The 17,682-nt window shown below is 38.3% G+C and overlaps 1 protein-coding gene across 1 annotated transcript in view; it reads right to left on the bottom strand.

The window, feature by feature from the left end:
• Positions 1 to 2,113: 2,113 nt before the first annotated feature.
• TUBG1 (tubulin gamma 1) overlaps positions 2,114 to 17,682 on the bottom strand; it is a 35,782-nt gene continuing 20,213 nt past the window's right edge. Inside the window, exons 5-11 of the mRNA XM_034416186.3 lie at positions 16,759 to 16,838; positions 10,730 to 10,856; positions 9,817 to 9,903; positions 8,908 to 9,057; positions 7,215 to 7,367; positions 6,725 to 6,886; positions 2,114 to 2,381 (exon numbers count right to left, since the gene is read on the bottom strand). Coding sequence (XP_034272077.1) covers positions 2,184 to 2,381; positions 6,725 to 6,886; positions 7,215 to 7,367; positions 8,908 to 9,057; positions 9,817 to 9,903; positions 10,730 to 10,856; positions 16,759 to 16,838 — 957 coding nt within the window. The 3' untranslated portion in view covers positions 2,114 to 2,183. The remainder of the gene's footprint in view (positions 2,382 to 6,724; positions 6,887 to 7,214; positions 7,368 to 8,907; positions 9,058 to 9,816; positions 9,904 to 10,729; positions 10,857 to 16,758; positions 16,839 to 17,682) is intronic.

The raw sequence follows: 17,682 nt of genomic DNA, 5'->3' as shown, positions 1-17,682 counted from the left end.
ACAAAACCCTGATATACACAATGCTGTAATAAAGCATTACCTTTTTATTTTACTTTTCCCAAAAATTAGGCTAATGGCTTCTAAAATTCTTTCTAAGCCTGTTCCATTTTAAATCACATGACTAGAAGAGAAAGGAGGGGCTTAAAAATAGCAAGGTCAGCAATATTTAGAGACACTGCCCAATAGCCTCTCCCATAGATATGTATTGGGTGAAGTTCCTCCAGATTGTTTTTCTCGACAGTGCTTAGATTGCTTTCTAATCTTTCTTTAGTCAGATTCTCCCCTCATAGCAAAACTGGTCCCATTCTGTTTTTGGAAAACTATCCCGTTGATTGGCAAGCAGGCAGGCAGAGTCCCAAGCTTCTTCACATACTTTTCTTTATGGCATTCCATTAGGCAGGAAAGCATAAAAAGGATATTTCTCCACCAACCCAGTCTATCTAGGTTTTTCTGTCAGTTAGCTGTTGGTATTCTGGCTCTTTTAAGCAAGACTATAATCAGTTCTGGGAGAAACTAAGAGCCCTGGTGGCGCAGCAGACTAAAGTACTGTTAAGTGCTGTTAAGTAGCACCAGCTGTCTGCAATTATTGCAAGTTCAAATCTCACCAGGCTCAAGGTTGACTCAGCCTTCCATCCTTTCGAGGTAGGTAAAATGAGGACCCGGATTGTGGGGGCAATAAGCTGACTTTGTATAAAAAAGAACACTGCTTAGAGGGGGCTGAAAGCCCTACTAAGCAGGTATATACAAAAGTATGAAGGCTATTGCTTAACGCATTGTAAGCCGCCCTGAGTCTCCGGAAAAGGGCAGCATATAAATCGAACCAATAAATAAATAAACCAATAAATAAATAAATATGCAATTGGTATAAAACACTCCCTTTTCAAGACAGGATTTACTAGCCACTTTCAGAGATGAGAAAAGATGGGGGGAAATTAAGCAGAACTCTAAAAAGGGAATAAAACAAGTATTAAAAATGGTCCCAACTCCCGGATGGTCACCTGAAAGTTACAAGGGCAATAGGATTAATGACACAGGAGCAGGCAGATTAACTATTGAAAATCACTGTGGCAGGTAAGCAACAGAATAAAGTAAGCTGGCTCAAATTATATGAAATCTTGGTTATTATGGCAATTATAATTTTCTACATGTATGTCTTATAACACCTGTAATATATGAGCATCATTGAGGAATAGATTGAAAAATTGAAATATAAAGAAGTCCCTCTATCAGTCACAAAAGGGAGCAGTATTTGCCGAAGTAGGTTGACTATCAGTAACTTATGTTTCTTCATTACTGGCATAGATCACTACACAGATACCCAGGCCTCCACTGCCTAGCTTACCCTTCCTGTTTTAATCTTTCTTCATCCATTATATGCTAATGGATATGCAGATTAAATGCTGAGTAATACAAAATTGCCAGAAATATATGCAGGAAATACAGGTTTGTATTATTTTAAAATGCCTGTAGATATTTCTCTTCATTATCCAATCTGAGGCTTCCTCAGCAGAAACATGTTTAAATAAGCGGAAGTGCAAATGAACATAGTTTTAGATAGAAAAAGCATTTTAAGAATGTTAAAAATAAACAAAAGAAAATGGTATATTGCTTGATGTTAATCTAGCCAGATTCCTTTAGAAAGGAGGAAGCTGGCCTTAATGATAGTTCACCAAGTATAGGTATCCCTTAACTTATAATCAGAACTGAGTCCAAAATTTCCATTGCTAAGCAAAGCAGTTTTTAATGGAGCTTTGCCCCATTTTATGACCTTTTGCCACAGTTGTTAAGTGAATCATTGCAGTCATTATATTAGTAACTTGGTTGTTAAGTGAATCTGGCTTCCTGATTGACTTTGCTAGAAGGTCACAAAAGGTGATCACATGACCACGGGATACTGCAACTGTCATAGATACATGCCAATTGACAAGTATCTGTGTTTTCTCAGATGCCCCACGCGACCATGGGGATGCTGCAACATCCTAAGAGTGAAAAAAAGTCACTTTTTCAATGCTGTTATAATTTTGAATGGTCAAAGTTAAATGAATAGTTGTTCTCTTCTCTTGGAGAGAGATCTGCAACTACTTCCAGATATAAGTAACAGAAAGAGGAAGACTGACAGATTTCAAAGAATTTATTGTTACAAGAAGAGACTACAGACAGAAAAAAGCATATTTAAATTTAATTTATTGTTCCTGAGTGCCCCAAGAGATATAGTCAGGCCGAGTGGCAGCATGATATTCATCAATCAGCTCCTGGACAAACTTTCGGGAGTCATCAAGTTCATCAAAATTCTCTTTGAACATGTCTTCTTTTCGGAACTGTTCCAGGAAGGCTTCACGCTTGCGCAGTTTATCATATTGATGGCAGGTACGCTCAAAGAGCTAGATGAAAAGAACAACTGGTTCAAAAAAGGCATAGGGAAGAATTTTACAGAGAGGGAGTCGAGTAATCATATAAGCCTCTAACAATGCCAAATATCCTTCACTGGAGCAATAAAATAAAGCACTGGATTGCTCTTTTCAGTTCTAAGTATTATATAGTAAGAGCAAGAGGATTTCTTACTTTGGTTGCTGCTATTTTGCTTAAAAGGGAGAAGGAAGGTGGAGTTAGTAAAATGGTGCCATCCAGCAGAAATTACTAACCTCTGCAGGTTGAGGGACCCAGACCCAGATATATGGTGGGAGATCAACTGGAGTTTTATTTTGAGAAATTAGGGTTTATTTTTATTTTGCTGTATTTTGTTATAAATGCTAGAGTGGCATTTCCAGGGCTAATACATTAGGCAGTAAAACACTAATTAGTAAATTAAAAAACATTTAAAAATAACATACTGAAAGAAAAACTCAGCTACTTGGTGCTCTCTGAGCTTGTTTTCTTGCAGACATGGCATTACCTAAATTAGGTATCATCAATGTTAGTAAAGAGTGCTGTTTGCTGTCAGTTTATATTCTAGTGGCTTGCCTATCAGTATTGGTGGGGAGTGGTCTTATAGGTTCTTTGGTTGGGCTGTTTGCTTGTTTGGCAGTTTCTTGATTGGGGTATTGTTTACTTGATTGTTGGTCTGATGTTAACCTTGAGCTCAGATGGTAAAAACAAAACTAATTTTGACTAATCAGTTTCCAAATGCATTAAGGGAGTCCCACCAAAGCTTTGGAATAATGTAGTTTGTGATATGGATAAGTATGGTCAGGTTTATGTTTTTGGAAAGTGACTTTCAATTGGCAAATTGAAAGTTAAAATTGCTGCAAGAGTCTCAAAAAAAGAAATATAAACCATCAAGAATGAGTTGTACAACCTCTCCCAAACTGCTATAAATTCTGACTATCAGTTTCTTTAACTTATCAAGATGGTATTTCATTTGTTTACCTCTCCCTATGATGTAGAACTATGGTAACTGAATAATTGAAAATTGGAAGTACAGCCCACTGTCATCTCCATGTTAATGACACTTCAATTCAAGGCTTAAAATAGAACCATCCAGCAGTCTCAGGAGGCTTAAATGCATAGATGGAACCTGTAATATAATGCAGTTGAAAAGTCCCAAGCTACAGAAGCTGTTTTCTCTGACTGTTTTCCAAGGAAATGATGCAACCATCAAGGTACAATGCTCTTTAATCTCAAAAGAAGAAATTATGATAGATTCTCCAACCATATTAATATTCTCAGTTCCTCAGATGACTATGCAAATTACTTCCTCAATTCCGAAGATTGAGAAAAATGTGTGCTTCTCTATTCCAGAGTTGAGCCAAGATACAAATAAGATTACCAATTAAAGCATAAAAATGGCTATTAGAAATCTTCACTTTCCAGAACAGTATCATCCCAACAATTGCTTTCCCCTGTGTAGAAAAATCATTGCTGATATTTATTTACCGTATGGTTGGTCACACACAGTATTAAAACACTTCATTTTTACAGGTTAAAAACAATTAAAACAATAAAAAAACAGTAAGAAAACCTAAAAGGAAAACAGAAATAACATTTCAAAGTTTAATGTCGAGTTTGGAGATCCAGTCAGTAGCTGCCGTTGTTATGCAGAAGAAGTCCCTAGAATCTCCTGGATACCTTCTGTTAGGGCATTCCCTCACTATATGCTGGATAGTCTGTCGAGGGGCCCCGCAATCACATTGTGCTGAAGGTGTCTTTCCCCATTTATACAGGGAGTCAGCACACACCCCATGAGTTGTTCTAATTCTATTATATGTCACCCATATGTGTCGGGGTAGGCTAAATCCTGGAGGTATACTACTAGGACTGATATGCTCGGAGACATCTTGGGGGGAACAGCTATTCCACGCCTCCATCCACTTTTGTGTGGTGTTCTGATGATCGGCCATCAACTTACGCGCTGTCAAGATTGGTGGATTTCTTGACTTTAATCAGCATCTTAAGAGATCAGGAATGTATCCATGTATGGGTAGAAAGGAATTTAATAGGATCTTACTATACTCCCGAATGAGAGCTTCTTGTCATCGTAAGTGCGGGGGGAGTATGTGACTAAGAACTGGTAACCAGTAACTAGGTGTAGGTTTTATGCACCCAGTATTGCTGATAATCTGATCCTAACTACATAAAATTTTTAAGCTTCTCAGCTATAGTAACTTTTTCTCCTAGATATCACCAGATTTTTGCCCTATAGATCAGATATATGCCCCACAAAATATATCTGAGACATAGTTGTTGTCATTGTTAAGCCTCCTAAACTGCATCAAGTTAAGATTGTCTCAGCATGTTCCCCCAAACAGAACATTGTAACTATTTCAAACAAGCAGCTGAGATCCATCTCCCAAGCAGGGAAAGTTAAATATAAACATAATCCTGGTATCAGATTCACATATTGTGATGACTCCCTTATGCGTTCCCAGATGTCAGTTTGGGGGAGGATGAACCAGTCCCAAGCATGTCAGGACAGGAGTTGATCAATGGCTGTGAGCAGCCATCTGAGAGTGATTTGGCTGAAGCACAGCTGTAGCAGGACAGCCCTTAGGCTTCAAGTGGGGAAAGCATGTAGCTGCAGCTGGTTAGGGATGAGGAGGAACTGCCTCCTGCACCTAATCCAAGAATATGTAGGGCAGAGAAAAGGCAGTAGCAGCAAAGGTCAGCCTGATTACATATGAGGAGGCAACACTGCCCCTATTGATGGGCTGTACCAGACAGATGGAGATGATGCTGGGAACAATATATTCATTTCCTAGCTGCGTGTTTCCTGGTCATTGTGATTCCTGCCTTGACTTTGGATCATGCCTTGTGAATCCTCTTGTATTGTGGATTTAATTTAGCCTGGAGGATTTGTCTTCTTTGGGAAACTGTCAAGTGGACTCATTGGCCATTGCTCTATGGACTAGTCTGCTTTTGGCTGTACTTAATTGGGACAGTTCTGGGGTTTTGGTGAAGGGAATTGCTGAGGAATATTAATAAACCTAAACCACTGCTAAGTGTACATGCAAATGAGCAGGACAACAAACATATTCAGTCTGGATGGATCAATGAACAGAGCATTTGGAAAGGAGATCTGATTACAAAGGACAAGGCATTTTCCAACCAAAAGCCACTGCTGCATTCTGAAGTCTGATTAGCCCTATTTGCTCAATCACATTTCTGCAGAAATATTAGATCAGCAAACACATCCAGGATCAAATCCCTGATGGTTGGTATTTACCATATTTTTTGCACTATAAGATGCTCCAGACTATAGCACCTAGGTTTTGGGGAAGAAAACAAGAGAAAAAAAATCTGCCTCTGCCTCCCAGCAATTTGCCTCAGCTGCCACCACCAATCACCACCACAACCAATTGCCGCCTCCGTGCATCCTATTTTCAGCCTCTGTGCGCTCCATTTTTTGCCTCCGCATGCTCCGTTTTCAGCCTCCACACATCCCATTTTTGGCCAGTTCCAGGCGGCAGCGATAGACGGCGGCGGCAATCTCTGCCGCCTGGAACTGTCCAAAAATGGGGCGTGCTGAGGCGATAGGTGGTAGCAGTGATGGGCGCCAATGGCACCAATGGGTGGCAGTGATCCCCGCAGCCTGGAAAACTGATCGGAGGTATTCCAGGAGGCAGATCCAACCGTCAATCAGCTGCTTGTGCTAAATCAGGCTGTGCTGAAGCTGACCAGGCTGTTTGCTGTTTGTTGCAAGGAGGCAAACTGCTGGGAGGCAGAGGCCAGTGGGTGGGTAGGGCTTTGGCAACATTAGCTCTATAAGACACACAGACATTTCCACCCACTTTTTTTTTGGAGGAGGGGAGTGTGCCTTAAAGTCTGAAAAATACGGTAGCTTTATTCTCTTGGTGTTAAAGAACAATTCCTGTAGATCAAATGGGCTTATTTATAGGGAAGAAATCCAAAGAAGGAAAAGACTGAGTAAATTCAGTCATCAGAAATCCCATGCTACCTTACCAAATAGCCCCTCTCAATACAAGAAATGAAAGTGTGCTATATTTTCCCCCATAATCATTCACCAGAAATTTGAGATAAAATATTCTTTCAAGTACTGTCACATTTCTTGAACCTGTATTTCTTCCTCCTCAAGGAATCAATGTAAACTATTTCTGAAACGACATGGTTGTTTTACAAGAGTATCCTATATTTCCACTCCTGTGATTCCAAAGCACCTTTGGGATATAAAATCTGAACTGCTGCACATCTCCATGCTATTATCTCAGATACAAGAACACTAAGATCCTAAATAAATAATTACAACATGAATGATCCAAATCAAACTTACCGAGGAAATGTTGGTATGATTAGCCATCATGAGACCACTGACCCTGTGGGCTGATGGTAAGTATGGAGACTTCCTTGAAAGTGCCACTTGGATGCTGGCAGGGCCCCAAGGAATGAAGTTGGCCAGTTTCCTCTCTCGGATCCGCTGTAAGCTTTTATGGACCTGATGAGGGGTAAATGGCTTGTAAGTGTGAGTATGTATATAAATACAATTATTCAACTGTAGTGAGGAATAACAATAGTAGAAAAGCTTCTTGAAAAAATGTTCAGTCAATGTACCATTAATTTGAGAGTCTGACCGAGAATAATGCATAGGATTTCTAATTCATCAACACAGAAGATCACAGATTATCCCTGCCACAAATCAGCACTTGTACATTATACAGATTTGACATAAAAGAGTATATTTATTTGATCATTGCTATTATCAGAAGTGATAGGCCTTAATAATACAACTAAAACAATTGCCCAATGTTTTTCAAGCTATTGACCTGGGTTGGATCCACTTCCCCTTGGATGATGTTAAGGATGGCAATGTAGCAATGGTTTGTCTGCCTATCACGGCCCATGGATACCATTACATTTTTAGGCTGCAATAACCGACGCATGACATCAAGAACAGTAGTTTTCCTCACACTGGCCACCTATGGACAAAATAAGACAGAAGTATTATCTGAATATTGGAGAACTGAAGATTGTCTTGCACACAAAAGAAAAAAAGATTACAAATAGAGCTTCGGAGGATTCTTCATTTAAAGGCAATTTATACAAAGGCCCATAGCCTGGTTTCATGCATTGAAGCTATGAAACCACATTCGTTCCAATCCAAAACTTAGACCAAATGACAGAATCACACACCACTTATACAAGATGACTTTTCCTGAATCTGGAAAATTAGGATTCCTTCTATGAACTATTTGTTTCTTTAAATAATAAGCAACAGAAAGAAAAGAGAAATATAGCTATTTTGACAGAGTATATACTCACATTTAGAGAAGCAGATAAATAATGTAAGAGCACCCCATCTCCAAAAGGAAGATGGTGAGAAGAGAAAAAATGCACAGCAAAAATTTTGTGCATTCCCCCACCCCAAAACATCATGCAACTGATACCCTTTGAATCATTAGTCTTTGCGATCTGCCCCTCGGCATCTTGTCCCGTTGCTTGTTGAAAAGAATGAAAAATGAAGACAGCTTTTAGCATTCTGGGAACATGGCTGCAGGAGAGCTCATGCTTGCTAGTACTATATCTTCAATAATTTCATCACAATTGCATGTAGGGCAGTATGACCAATTCAAACAATATCGAAGTACTATAGCCTTGCTTCAAAACCTTAACTTGTGTAAAACCAATCACTGTATTTTTCAAATCAAGTTATTTTTCTTTGTGCCCACCCTGAAACTTGCAATGGAGAAAAATAATCCCATTGGGACATCACTGAGTAACAAACATTTGATTTGAAGGACATTCAGGAAGCTATAGATATGTCAATCTTTACAAGACTGTACAATATTTAAGGCACCCACTCTTTTTCTTAAGCCCATCAAAATATTAAAAGAACAGAAAAAAACTATCCCTAATGTATTAGCCCTGCTTGTTTAGATTGCAAGGATATATGTAACTGGGTTTATAATCCCTAATTCATGACAACTATTGTGTTTCATTCAATAACCACTGTTAAGCAAAGCATGGTTAGTCTGACAGGTGAATTTAATCTCTGGCCATCCTTTTAACATGACAATTGTCCAGACATCATTTCTATCCAATCTCATATCATCTGAATATATCACAGAAAATACAATGTGAAAATCTGTAATGGAGTATGAGGACTCCCAGATCTTGATTTAAAGTGAAGAGCCTTGGTAGTACAGTGGTCTAAGGCACCCTGTTATTAAACTGGTTATTAAGACCAGCTGCCTGCAATTACTGCAGGTTCGAATCTCGCCAAGGCTCAAGGTTGACTCAGCCTTCCATCCTTTCTAAGGTAGGTAAATTGAGGATCCAGTTGTGGGGGCAATAAGCTGACTTTGTATAAATATACAAAAGAATGAAGGCTATTGCTTAGCGCATTGTAAGCCGCCCTGAGTCTCCGGAGAAGGGCGCCATATAAATCAAATTAAAAAAATAAAAATAAAATAAAAATAAAAATAAAAAAATAATTAAAAAAAAAGTCAAATCACTTACAGCCTGGTCAGTGGTTAGAGGTGTATATCCTGTGATAAGGAAGTGCAACCTAGGTGTGGGAATAAGGGAGGCGATCAGCCCAATCAAATCATTGTTCATGTAACCAGGGTAACGCAATGTGGTGGTACTGGCAGACATTATAGTAGAGACCTACAAAGAAAAGACAGAAGTTTCAGGACTTCTTCCCAAAAAATCAAGGAGACAACTGTAGTCTCTAACATCCTGAAAAATGTAGCCTATAATCTCCAGAGTTGTCAAATGTATGTTCAGGAGTTGTACTTCTTATATTTCAAATGATGAGAATTTTCAAAATGGGAAATAGGTACAACCACTATATTAGTATTTGCTAGCTCTTCCTACAAATTATTATGGCTAATAAGCTGGGATTGTACATAGGAGAATCAATTCATTATCTGATCACATATAGTATTTTTTAGATACAGAGGCTTCTTGTATGGACAGCAATACTAAAACAACCTGGAAACTGTCATGAACAGTGTTATCTATAAATGGCCTAAAATTTATCCTCAAAACTGAAATATAAAAAGAAATTGGGAAAACCAAGAGCCAGCATTTTAGAATAGCTTATTGTTGACAAAAAGTGAGCTACCCATAATTTTAAGACAAGAACATAGAAAATGATTGTCACCTATTCTACATTTCAAAGCTCACCTTCTTTGTTTTAAATGTATGTAATCTTCTTCAGTGGTATTAATACTTCAGTTTTAAAATATAGAAAATCAAGGCATTGATGCCTAGAAAATTAAATAATGTTCACTTCAGAATTTCTTCCTATCATCTTCCTATCTCTGTTCAGTTCTGACTACCTTATAGAAATAGTCTTGTGCATGACTCATCTCATAATCTTTCTTTTTCAAGAAGCCTGAGGAAGCCTCTCTAAGTGCTTACCAGCTGGTTGATTTGGGAAAAGGTGGGATTTGGGATGTGCAACCTGTCAGTAGCAATACGATTCAGAGCTGTATTATCTAGAACCACCTGTTAAAAAAGAAAATTGTTTTAAGTATTATTAGACCAAAAAGACAAGAGAGGGCACACTTTTCCTGCTAAGTAGAATTGTGAGGTTTACTGAACAAATAAAATGAATAAATAACATTTAAAAGAAAATTAAATTACAGATAAAAGGAAGAAAGAGAAAATGGATATAAATAAATATTATTTTAAAGAGGAGCAAAGATTTAAATATCTATGTTAAGTTTCTCTATCCCGAATAATATTTCTTCAGAAAAAATAACATAAAAGGGAAAACCTAAATACAGCTATCAAATTAATTTCTAAATTAAGAATTTATCAGCTTTGCTCTTGATTTTTCAGCTGAAGAAAATTCTCATACTATCATTGATCAAAGGAAAAATTAAATTTCATGAAAAGCATCAATTTATGCAATTTCTTTTGTAGCTACATTGTTTCTGTATGCTTAAATAATAATCTAATTAAATACTTAACCAGAATGTGATTTCAAACCACTTCCATATGTTGTTGCCAAGAAAACTATATGGACATTCCATCAGGAGTCAAAATTTATTCACAGAAAAAAATATTTTATCAAACAGAATCAATAGGAAATAGAACAGGAACTAGCAGCAAGATCTTGGATGGTAAGCACCTCATGTCATGCCAACATTAGCCACAAAAGTAAAGAAAGCCTACATAAACAATACTTGCTTAGCAATAAAATCATCCTACTATAATGTACCTATGTTTAGGTATATGATGATATGCTCCAAGTGCTATGACTAGATGAAGGGAATTTCCTTTCTTTGTCAGAGGGAAGTACTGGCATTTCCCTATCAATATTTCTTACCACACAATCAGCATTCTCTGTCAGCCGTTTGAGTGTTAAGAGAGAGTTATACGGCTGCACCACTACATCACTCATCTCATCCTGGTTAGGGAAGACAGAATATGTCTGCACCAACTTCTTGGGATACCTGTAAAAAAAAATGGTTACCTATCAGTATTATAATAAAAGAGAATACATGTAATATATTTCTTTGCTGAACTTAGACACTTACTATATCATGGTATTACATATATATATAAAAAGGGGCTGCCCTTGTTGCCTGGTTACCACTTTGGAAGATGCAAACAGATGCAGAAAATCAGATGTTGGTGTATGAGTACTGTAAGAAACTTGCTCTTTGGCAGGACCGCTAGTATTGCCTCTAGAAGCCAACTCCAAGTTTTTAATTAATATAAGAGGACTAACCATCAAGAAACTACCAATGTTCCATTTTCATTTAACCAGAAAAGAGCTTTCAGTAATGAAATGTGCAACTGTAGTAACCCAACCAACCAAGCTTAGCCTTACTAAAGCCCAACTTAATGAACAGTGTCTCAGATCCAGAAACCTCTCGTGCAGTGCCCCTGGAGACAAAAGGGACCCTAGGATGACACCTGCCACAGTGCAATTCCTGCTCCAGAGTCTTGACTGATTCAAAACCACCTGGGCTCAATTCCAAAAGAGCAAACCCCTCACCCTTCTGAGCCCAGCTAGATCTTGGAAAAGCCTGCCTGGATGGCCCTCTCACCATTGATTAAATTATGAATAAGGGAGGCCTTATTGCAGGTTGACCTGACATTCAGTAGCAGCAACACATAAAGGCCGAAGGCTGCCTCCCCAACCGTTGTTACCCACTGCAAGATAGTTCCCCACCTGCAATAACTACCAGTTCCTCCCCTAGCTCTTGCCTAGGAGGCAACCATTCATTCACACTTAAAACCAAGGCATTTTTTTTTAAAGGAGAAGAGTAAAGGCATGCTACTTCTTTATTCCTGCCCAGGGGCAAGCAAGGTAAACCCTCACAAGGGGAGTGTCCACAGTAGCCTGCCACTCTATTGTTGCCCCCCCCAAAAGATCCAGCATCCCACAAAACATCAGTAATGAAGAAAAAAACCAGACAATGGCAAGTTATCAAGCAGCAGAAATGCTATAAAACAGAAGCCTCAACAACCAGAGCGTCTGGCAGTAGCCTCCCAGTTCCCTTAAAAGCTCATCTTAAGCCCAGGAGTTAGACTCTCCTAAAAGATTAGGGACAGGGAGTCAGATGATAGATTTAGTAAATTGGATCACAGTGCAGCAGATAGACTATGACTTGTGCCAACAAAGGAGGCATGCTGCAGGTCTCTTCAGCCCAATTATTACAGCTGGTGGGGTTCAGGAGGAGGACGTTCTCTGCTTCTGCCCTCTGGAACATCTTGCCCCCAAATATGAGCTTGGCCCCAACCCTTCTATCTTTTTATAAGAGTCTAAAGATGTGATTGTGACAGTCGGCTTGGGGTCCCAGTGCAGGAAGGGTGCAAATGAAGATGGTTGAGTTCCCACCTACACACACACACCCCGCAACTCCACCCTCCCCCTCCCCCATGTGTCTTTGGTTTTAATATTTATTTTAACTTTTTATGTTTTAACTTAGATGTAACTGTAAACTGCCCATAGTTACCCTATGGTAAGATGGGCAGCCAATATATTTTATGAATGAATGAATGAATGAATGAATAGGCCAGAGCTCAGATGGATGAACTCTAAGGCAACTCATAGTCTCCATTCACTGTTTTGGTAAATTTATAACTTTTATAAAATGGTTTCAGCCCTTTTATCAATGTTATACATTTTTGAGGGCATTCTGATGCTATCCTAGGGGACGGATGTGTTTGTGGCTTTGCTCAGTTTTTCATCCATGCTTCATTGTCAGTTTGCTATGGTTGTCATTTCATTGAGGTTCCCAGCATTTCTCTGCATTTTATGATATACTGTGACATCTTACTGGCTATGCCAGCTAAGCTATCACTGCTGATTGACTGCATTGGGCCATCTTATTGCCGGCTGGACAGCAGTCTTTTCACCAAGAGGGATGGCTTTGGACTGGTTTTTCAGAAGAAGGCTGCTGCTATTGTTGAGGATTAGGACTGGTGTTAGATGCTACTGAATGGAGAGGCAAAGTTATTCAGCTGCAGTATTATTGTAAGGAGAGAGGAGTAGGGAAGTTCATGTACAGGTTTACGTGATAAGGTATTGTTGGTGAACTGAAAAAAATAGGTGATATAAAATTGAAACCAGAACAAAAATGTGTGTCCACCTAATTTGTCAAGGTATGAAACTCTATTCCACAGAATTTCTAAATTAATCTGTGCTTGTTCTGAATGGACTAACCTTCTAGGAAGGGCCTCCATTGCTAAAATGCTGTCTTCATTGCAAGAACTCTGACCAAAAAAGTCATAGTTTCGTTCAGGTGGTAAAAGCAACCTGGAATAAACTGAAAATGGCAGAAGATTCATCCCCTTCTTTTTCCCCCATTCTGTGCTTGGAAGACAATGGTGTGAAATACAATGTTTGATGCATCTGTTTAGACCACAAATTGGCAAGAGGACTTCGGATCTTGAATAGCAGTTGTAAAAAGGATGCTTGGTTTCTGAAATATTGCTTACTCAAGTAAACACTCATCTTTTCTTTAAAATTCAAATAGCAGTATTATCTAGTTGCAAAATTAAAGATAGATCTTCTATGAAAAATTAGCAGTGCATGGAAAATGTTATGCATGTTATATTTTTAGATTTTTACATTAAATTATAAATTGCACTTTTGCAGGGGCATTTGAATTCCTTCTGTAAAGACCTAGTAAGCTAAAGAGACTATTGGGGTACATCAAATATAATTTTTTTCCCAATTTAGTAAAAGGTTTGTGTTTACAGAATGTATTTAAGCTCTCGAAAAGATCAGTATGTCATCCAATTATACTTGTCCAAATTACTCATGAATCTGGAAAAAACTACCCTGCAATTCACCATGCCAAAGTTATTTATTCAAACTTGCCATATCTTGCATCAAATGCAATTAATTATTCACATCCTTCTTTCATTTTGATCAATTGATAGATGACTTTAACTTTGTGAAAATGCATGCCACCTGAGCATAATCTAGAAAATCTGAAATAAGAGACAATGGGTAGTGACCCTAATGGTCTTATGGTTTGAAGTCTATAGTCATGCACAATTCTAGCACAGCCGTCTCCCTCAGGGATGAACAATGTGAATGCAGATGCTGGAGATTCAAAACAATTTCTTCAAATTGTCATCCAGAAATTCTTTTAAAGTAGATACAAATGTTGCTCTTTAGCCAGAATTTGGGCTTCTGACTTCAAATTGATGGCACAGTCACAAGTCCAGTAAGAAGACAACACAGTTGTTTCTTTGTCCTCAAACACAACTACAAATCCAAGTATTTTTTTGGCAATGAAATGGAGTTTGTGAGCTGAGCAGGCAAGTATGAAGCATAAAAGCAGAAAGATTGCAAATCGTACTATTTGTACTTTGGAAAGAAAAAAGAAACCGTTCTCTTCTCCCTGTGTATATCTGGGTTATTTGCAGCTAATCAGTTCCACCACAGGAACAAACAAAGAAGCAATAACAATAGAGTGGTAAGAATTCTACAGTATGTGATTCTTTATTATCAATTATAAAGGTGTATGCATGATAATACACAAGCAGGTTTAGTTTTTGCCTATCAATAATTTCTTAGCTTGTCAGCAAGTCATTCTCAAATTTGGCTCAATCAGAGTCAAATAATTCTACCCACATCTCTGGCCAATAATTGAAAATCTGATATGTACGGACAAACTCTTCAGTGATCTTTTCTAGACTGTGGATCTCTCTGTTTATACTTGCAAAATCATCAGATGCATCTCTAACTCTGTGTATGAAATGCTGGTAATTGTCCTGCACTAGATCACTGTGTTCTATGATGAATACAAATATTTGCCCCTATTTTCAGCAAGTTCAGAACAATCATCTCAGTGTGATCGGTAGGAAATTCTGCCAGTCATCTGACCATAAACAATTGAGATTGAACAGTATAAATCAGAATTAATTCTGAGGTCTTCCAAACTTCTCTGGCAAGCTCCCATGAGTATAGTAATATCAATTATTCTGTCAGCTGCAGTGCTGTGTTAATTGCATCATAGCATCTTGTTGGTTAGTTATTTATAAAATTTAATTAGACTTGGGGCGGGGGGGGATCCTTCCATCCAATCATGTCCAATTCTTGAAGACTATTGGGACAAATCTTACAGTTTTCTTGGCAACCTTTTTCAGAAATGGTTTGTCATTGTCTCCTTCCTTAGGCTGAGAAAAAGTGACTGGCCCAAGATTACCCAGCTGTCTTTGTGCCTAAGACAGGACTAGAACTCAGTCTCCCACTTTCTAGCCTGATGCCTTATCTACTACGCCAACCTAAATTGGTCAAGTGCAAATGAAAATTTGATTTTACCTGTGTTTCCCCGAAAATAAGACCCTGTCTTATATTTTTTTGAACCCCAAAATAAGCGCTTGGCCTTATTTTCAGGGAGATCTTATTATTTTGAGGCTCGTGGAGGAAGATGGGGCTCCTCTTGCTGTCTTACCTGAATTCCAGCTCTACATTTAAATATTTTTGGGGAGGGCTTATTTTCGGGGGGAGGCTCATTTTAGCGCATGCGCTCAAAAGCCCGATTGGGCTTATTATCAGCGGATATCTTATTTTCAGGGAAACAGGGTATGTCTAGAATGTAGGCCTGGTAGGTCTGTGATAGCTGGATAGCATTTCAACAGTATGGATAATATTTTTAATAAAGAACTTAGTTGAGAAATATAATGCAAAGTAAGCTTTACTTTTAAAATGTTCTGCTTTATTGTTAGTTTTTGGATGAAAAGTATATTAACTAAAATTTTTGCTAAAATATCACATGGTATAGTTTTGAGAGTTTTGTATAGGTAATAACTAGCAATTTACATCACAGGAACAACTGAAAACCTTAAAATGATCCATTCAGGAATATCTCATAATAACACTAAGGAGATAATTTCTCCATTGAGAATTATAACTTCTGCACGTTCTTCTCTCTTTGATAAGAAAGATAATTTATCCATCTCTGCATGCCTACCTACTATTTGTCAGTCACTCATATTTATAACCAACAAAAAAAATGTTTTTTTAAAAAAATTCAGTCCAACGTAAGACTGCTTCCACATGATCCAGCACTCTTAGAGGATGGAAGGAAGTAAATAGTACAAATAGTAACTATAAGCAGTGATTAGGGATAAGATTCAAAACATTATGTGGATCTCTGAGAAGAACAAAAATATTGCTCCTCTGAAATCATCTCATAATGAAAACTGGCTACATTTTTTTAAAAAAATTGATTTATATGCCGCCCTTCTCCGGAGACTCAGGGCGGCTTACAGTGCGTTAAGCAATAGCCTTCATACTTTTGTATATTTATACAAAGTCAGCTTATTGCCCCCACAAACTGGGTCCTCAATTTACCTATCTTAGAAAGGATGGAAGGCTGAGTCAACCTTGAGCCTGGCGAGATTCGATCTTACTTTAATTGCAGACAGCTGGTGTTAAATTACAGAGCTCTGTCTGTTGAGCTATCCAGGCTCCTAATATTTAAAGGATATTTGGCATGTTATTAATCAGCATAACTTCATTTTCATCAAGTGCCTGTTTATCGTTCCTTACAATTTCTGAAAGCTCTGTAGAGTTATAATTCTTAAAACACTATGTTATCCAACAAAAATAAATGTGATTTTCTTTAGCCAACACTGAAGAACACTTCTTGCCTGAAGGATCAAAACTGATTATTTTAATCTTTTTCTTGTTTCAAGTTACAACTGTACAAACTACAAGACTTGTCCAAGTTGGTGATTGGGTGGGGCAGACCTTATTGAGTCAGCTATGTATCTTCCAAGTCTGCCAGTTAGTAGATTTCTCCAAAGTAACCCGACTGCTTTATAATTTTCCTACCCAAACAGAGTATAGACATGAGCACAAACACATTTGTGGCCATCACTCACCTGTCATTTAACCTCTCCAGAAGGTAAGAGCCCAAGCCAGAGCCAGTCCCACCAGCAATGGAATGACACAGCACAAAACCCTGAAAGAAATAATATAGGAAATCCATATATATAAAAGCGAAAACCACTCACGCCATAATCTCCAGAACCGTAAAGCCTATAAACTTGAAATCTGCCACGTATGTTCCTCTTGGCTTCTAGGTGCTCACTAAGAAAGGATTTTTCAAAACGATCACCAGAGCATTAGTATTTCCTATATTATGATTAACACGCTCTGATGCTAAGGAGTTCTACTCCCCCTCCCCACCTGAAAAGAAATCTGTTCCAAATGCAAAACACAAGCAGAGGAGTTTCACTTTCAGTTTTACTTTCACAGCAGGAAGCAGCTTTAATACAGAACACTTGAGGTAAGCCATGGCCACCTTCTTTCCTGTCTCCTTCTTGCTCACACTGCAAATACTGTTTCACTTTCCAAACAGCCCTCTGATGCTAAGAACTTCTACTCCCCACCTGAAAAGAAATCTGTTCCAAATGCAAAACACATGCAGAGGAGGAGTTTCATTTTCATTTTACTTTCACAGCAGCAACCAGGGGATAGGATAGGGGAGCTTCTGTGGAGCAAGCTTGAGGGAGAGAAGGGAATAGGATAGGAGAGGCCGGATGGTCTCCCAGGGCAAGTCTATAAAAAAATTGAGTGAAATTATAGAACCAGTGTTATTAGAACTTTGTAATGATGCATTATATGAAGGGAAAATACCAAAATCGTGGATGGAGGCATACAGTGGGGCAAAAAAGTATTTAGTCAGCCACCAATTGTGCAAGTTCTCCCACTTAAAAAGATGAGAGAGGCCTGTAATTGACATCATAGGTAGACCTCAACTATGAGAGACAAAATGAGAAAACAAATCCAGACAATCACATTGT

The sequence above is a fragment of the Pantherophis guttatus genome, chromosome 4 (assembly GCF_059756535.1).
Source record: "Pantherophis guttatus breed Tessera chromosome 4, ASM5975653v1, whole genome shotgun sequence".
Classification (NCBI taxonomy): domain Eukaryota; kingdom Metazoa; phylum Chordata; class Lepidosauria; order Squamata; family Colubridae; genus Pantherophis; species Pantherophis guttatus.
Note: the sequence above shows the minus strand (reverse complement) of the source record. Positions and strands in the feature narration are given on the sequence as shown.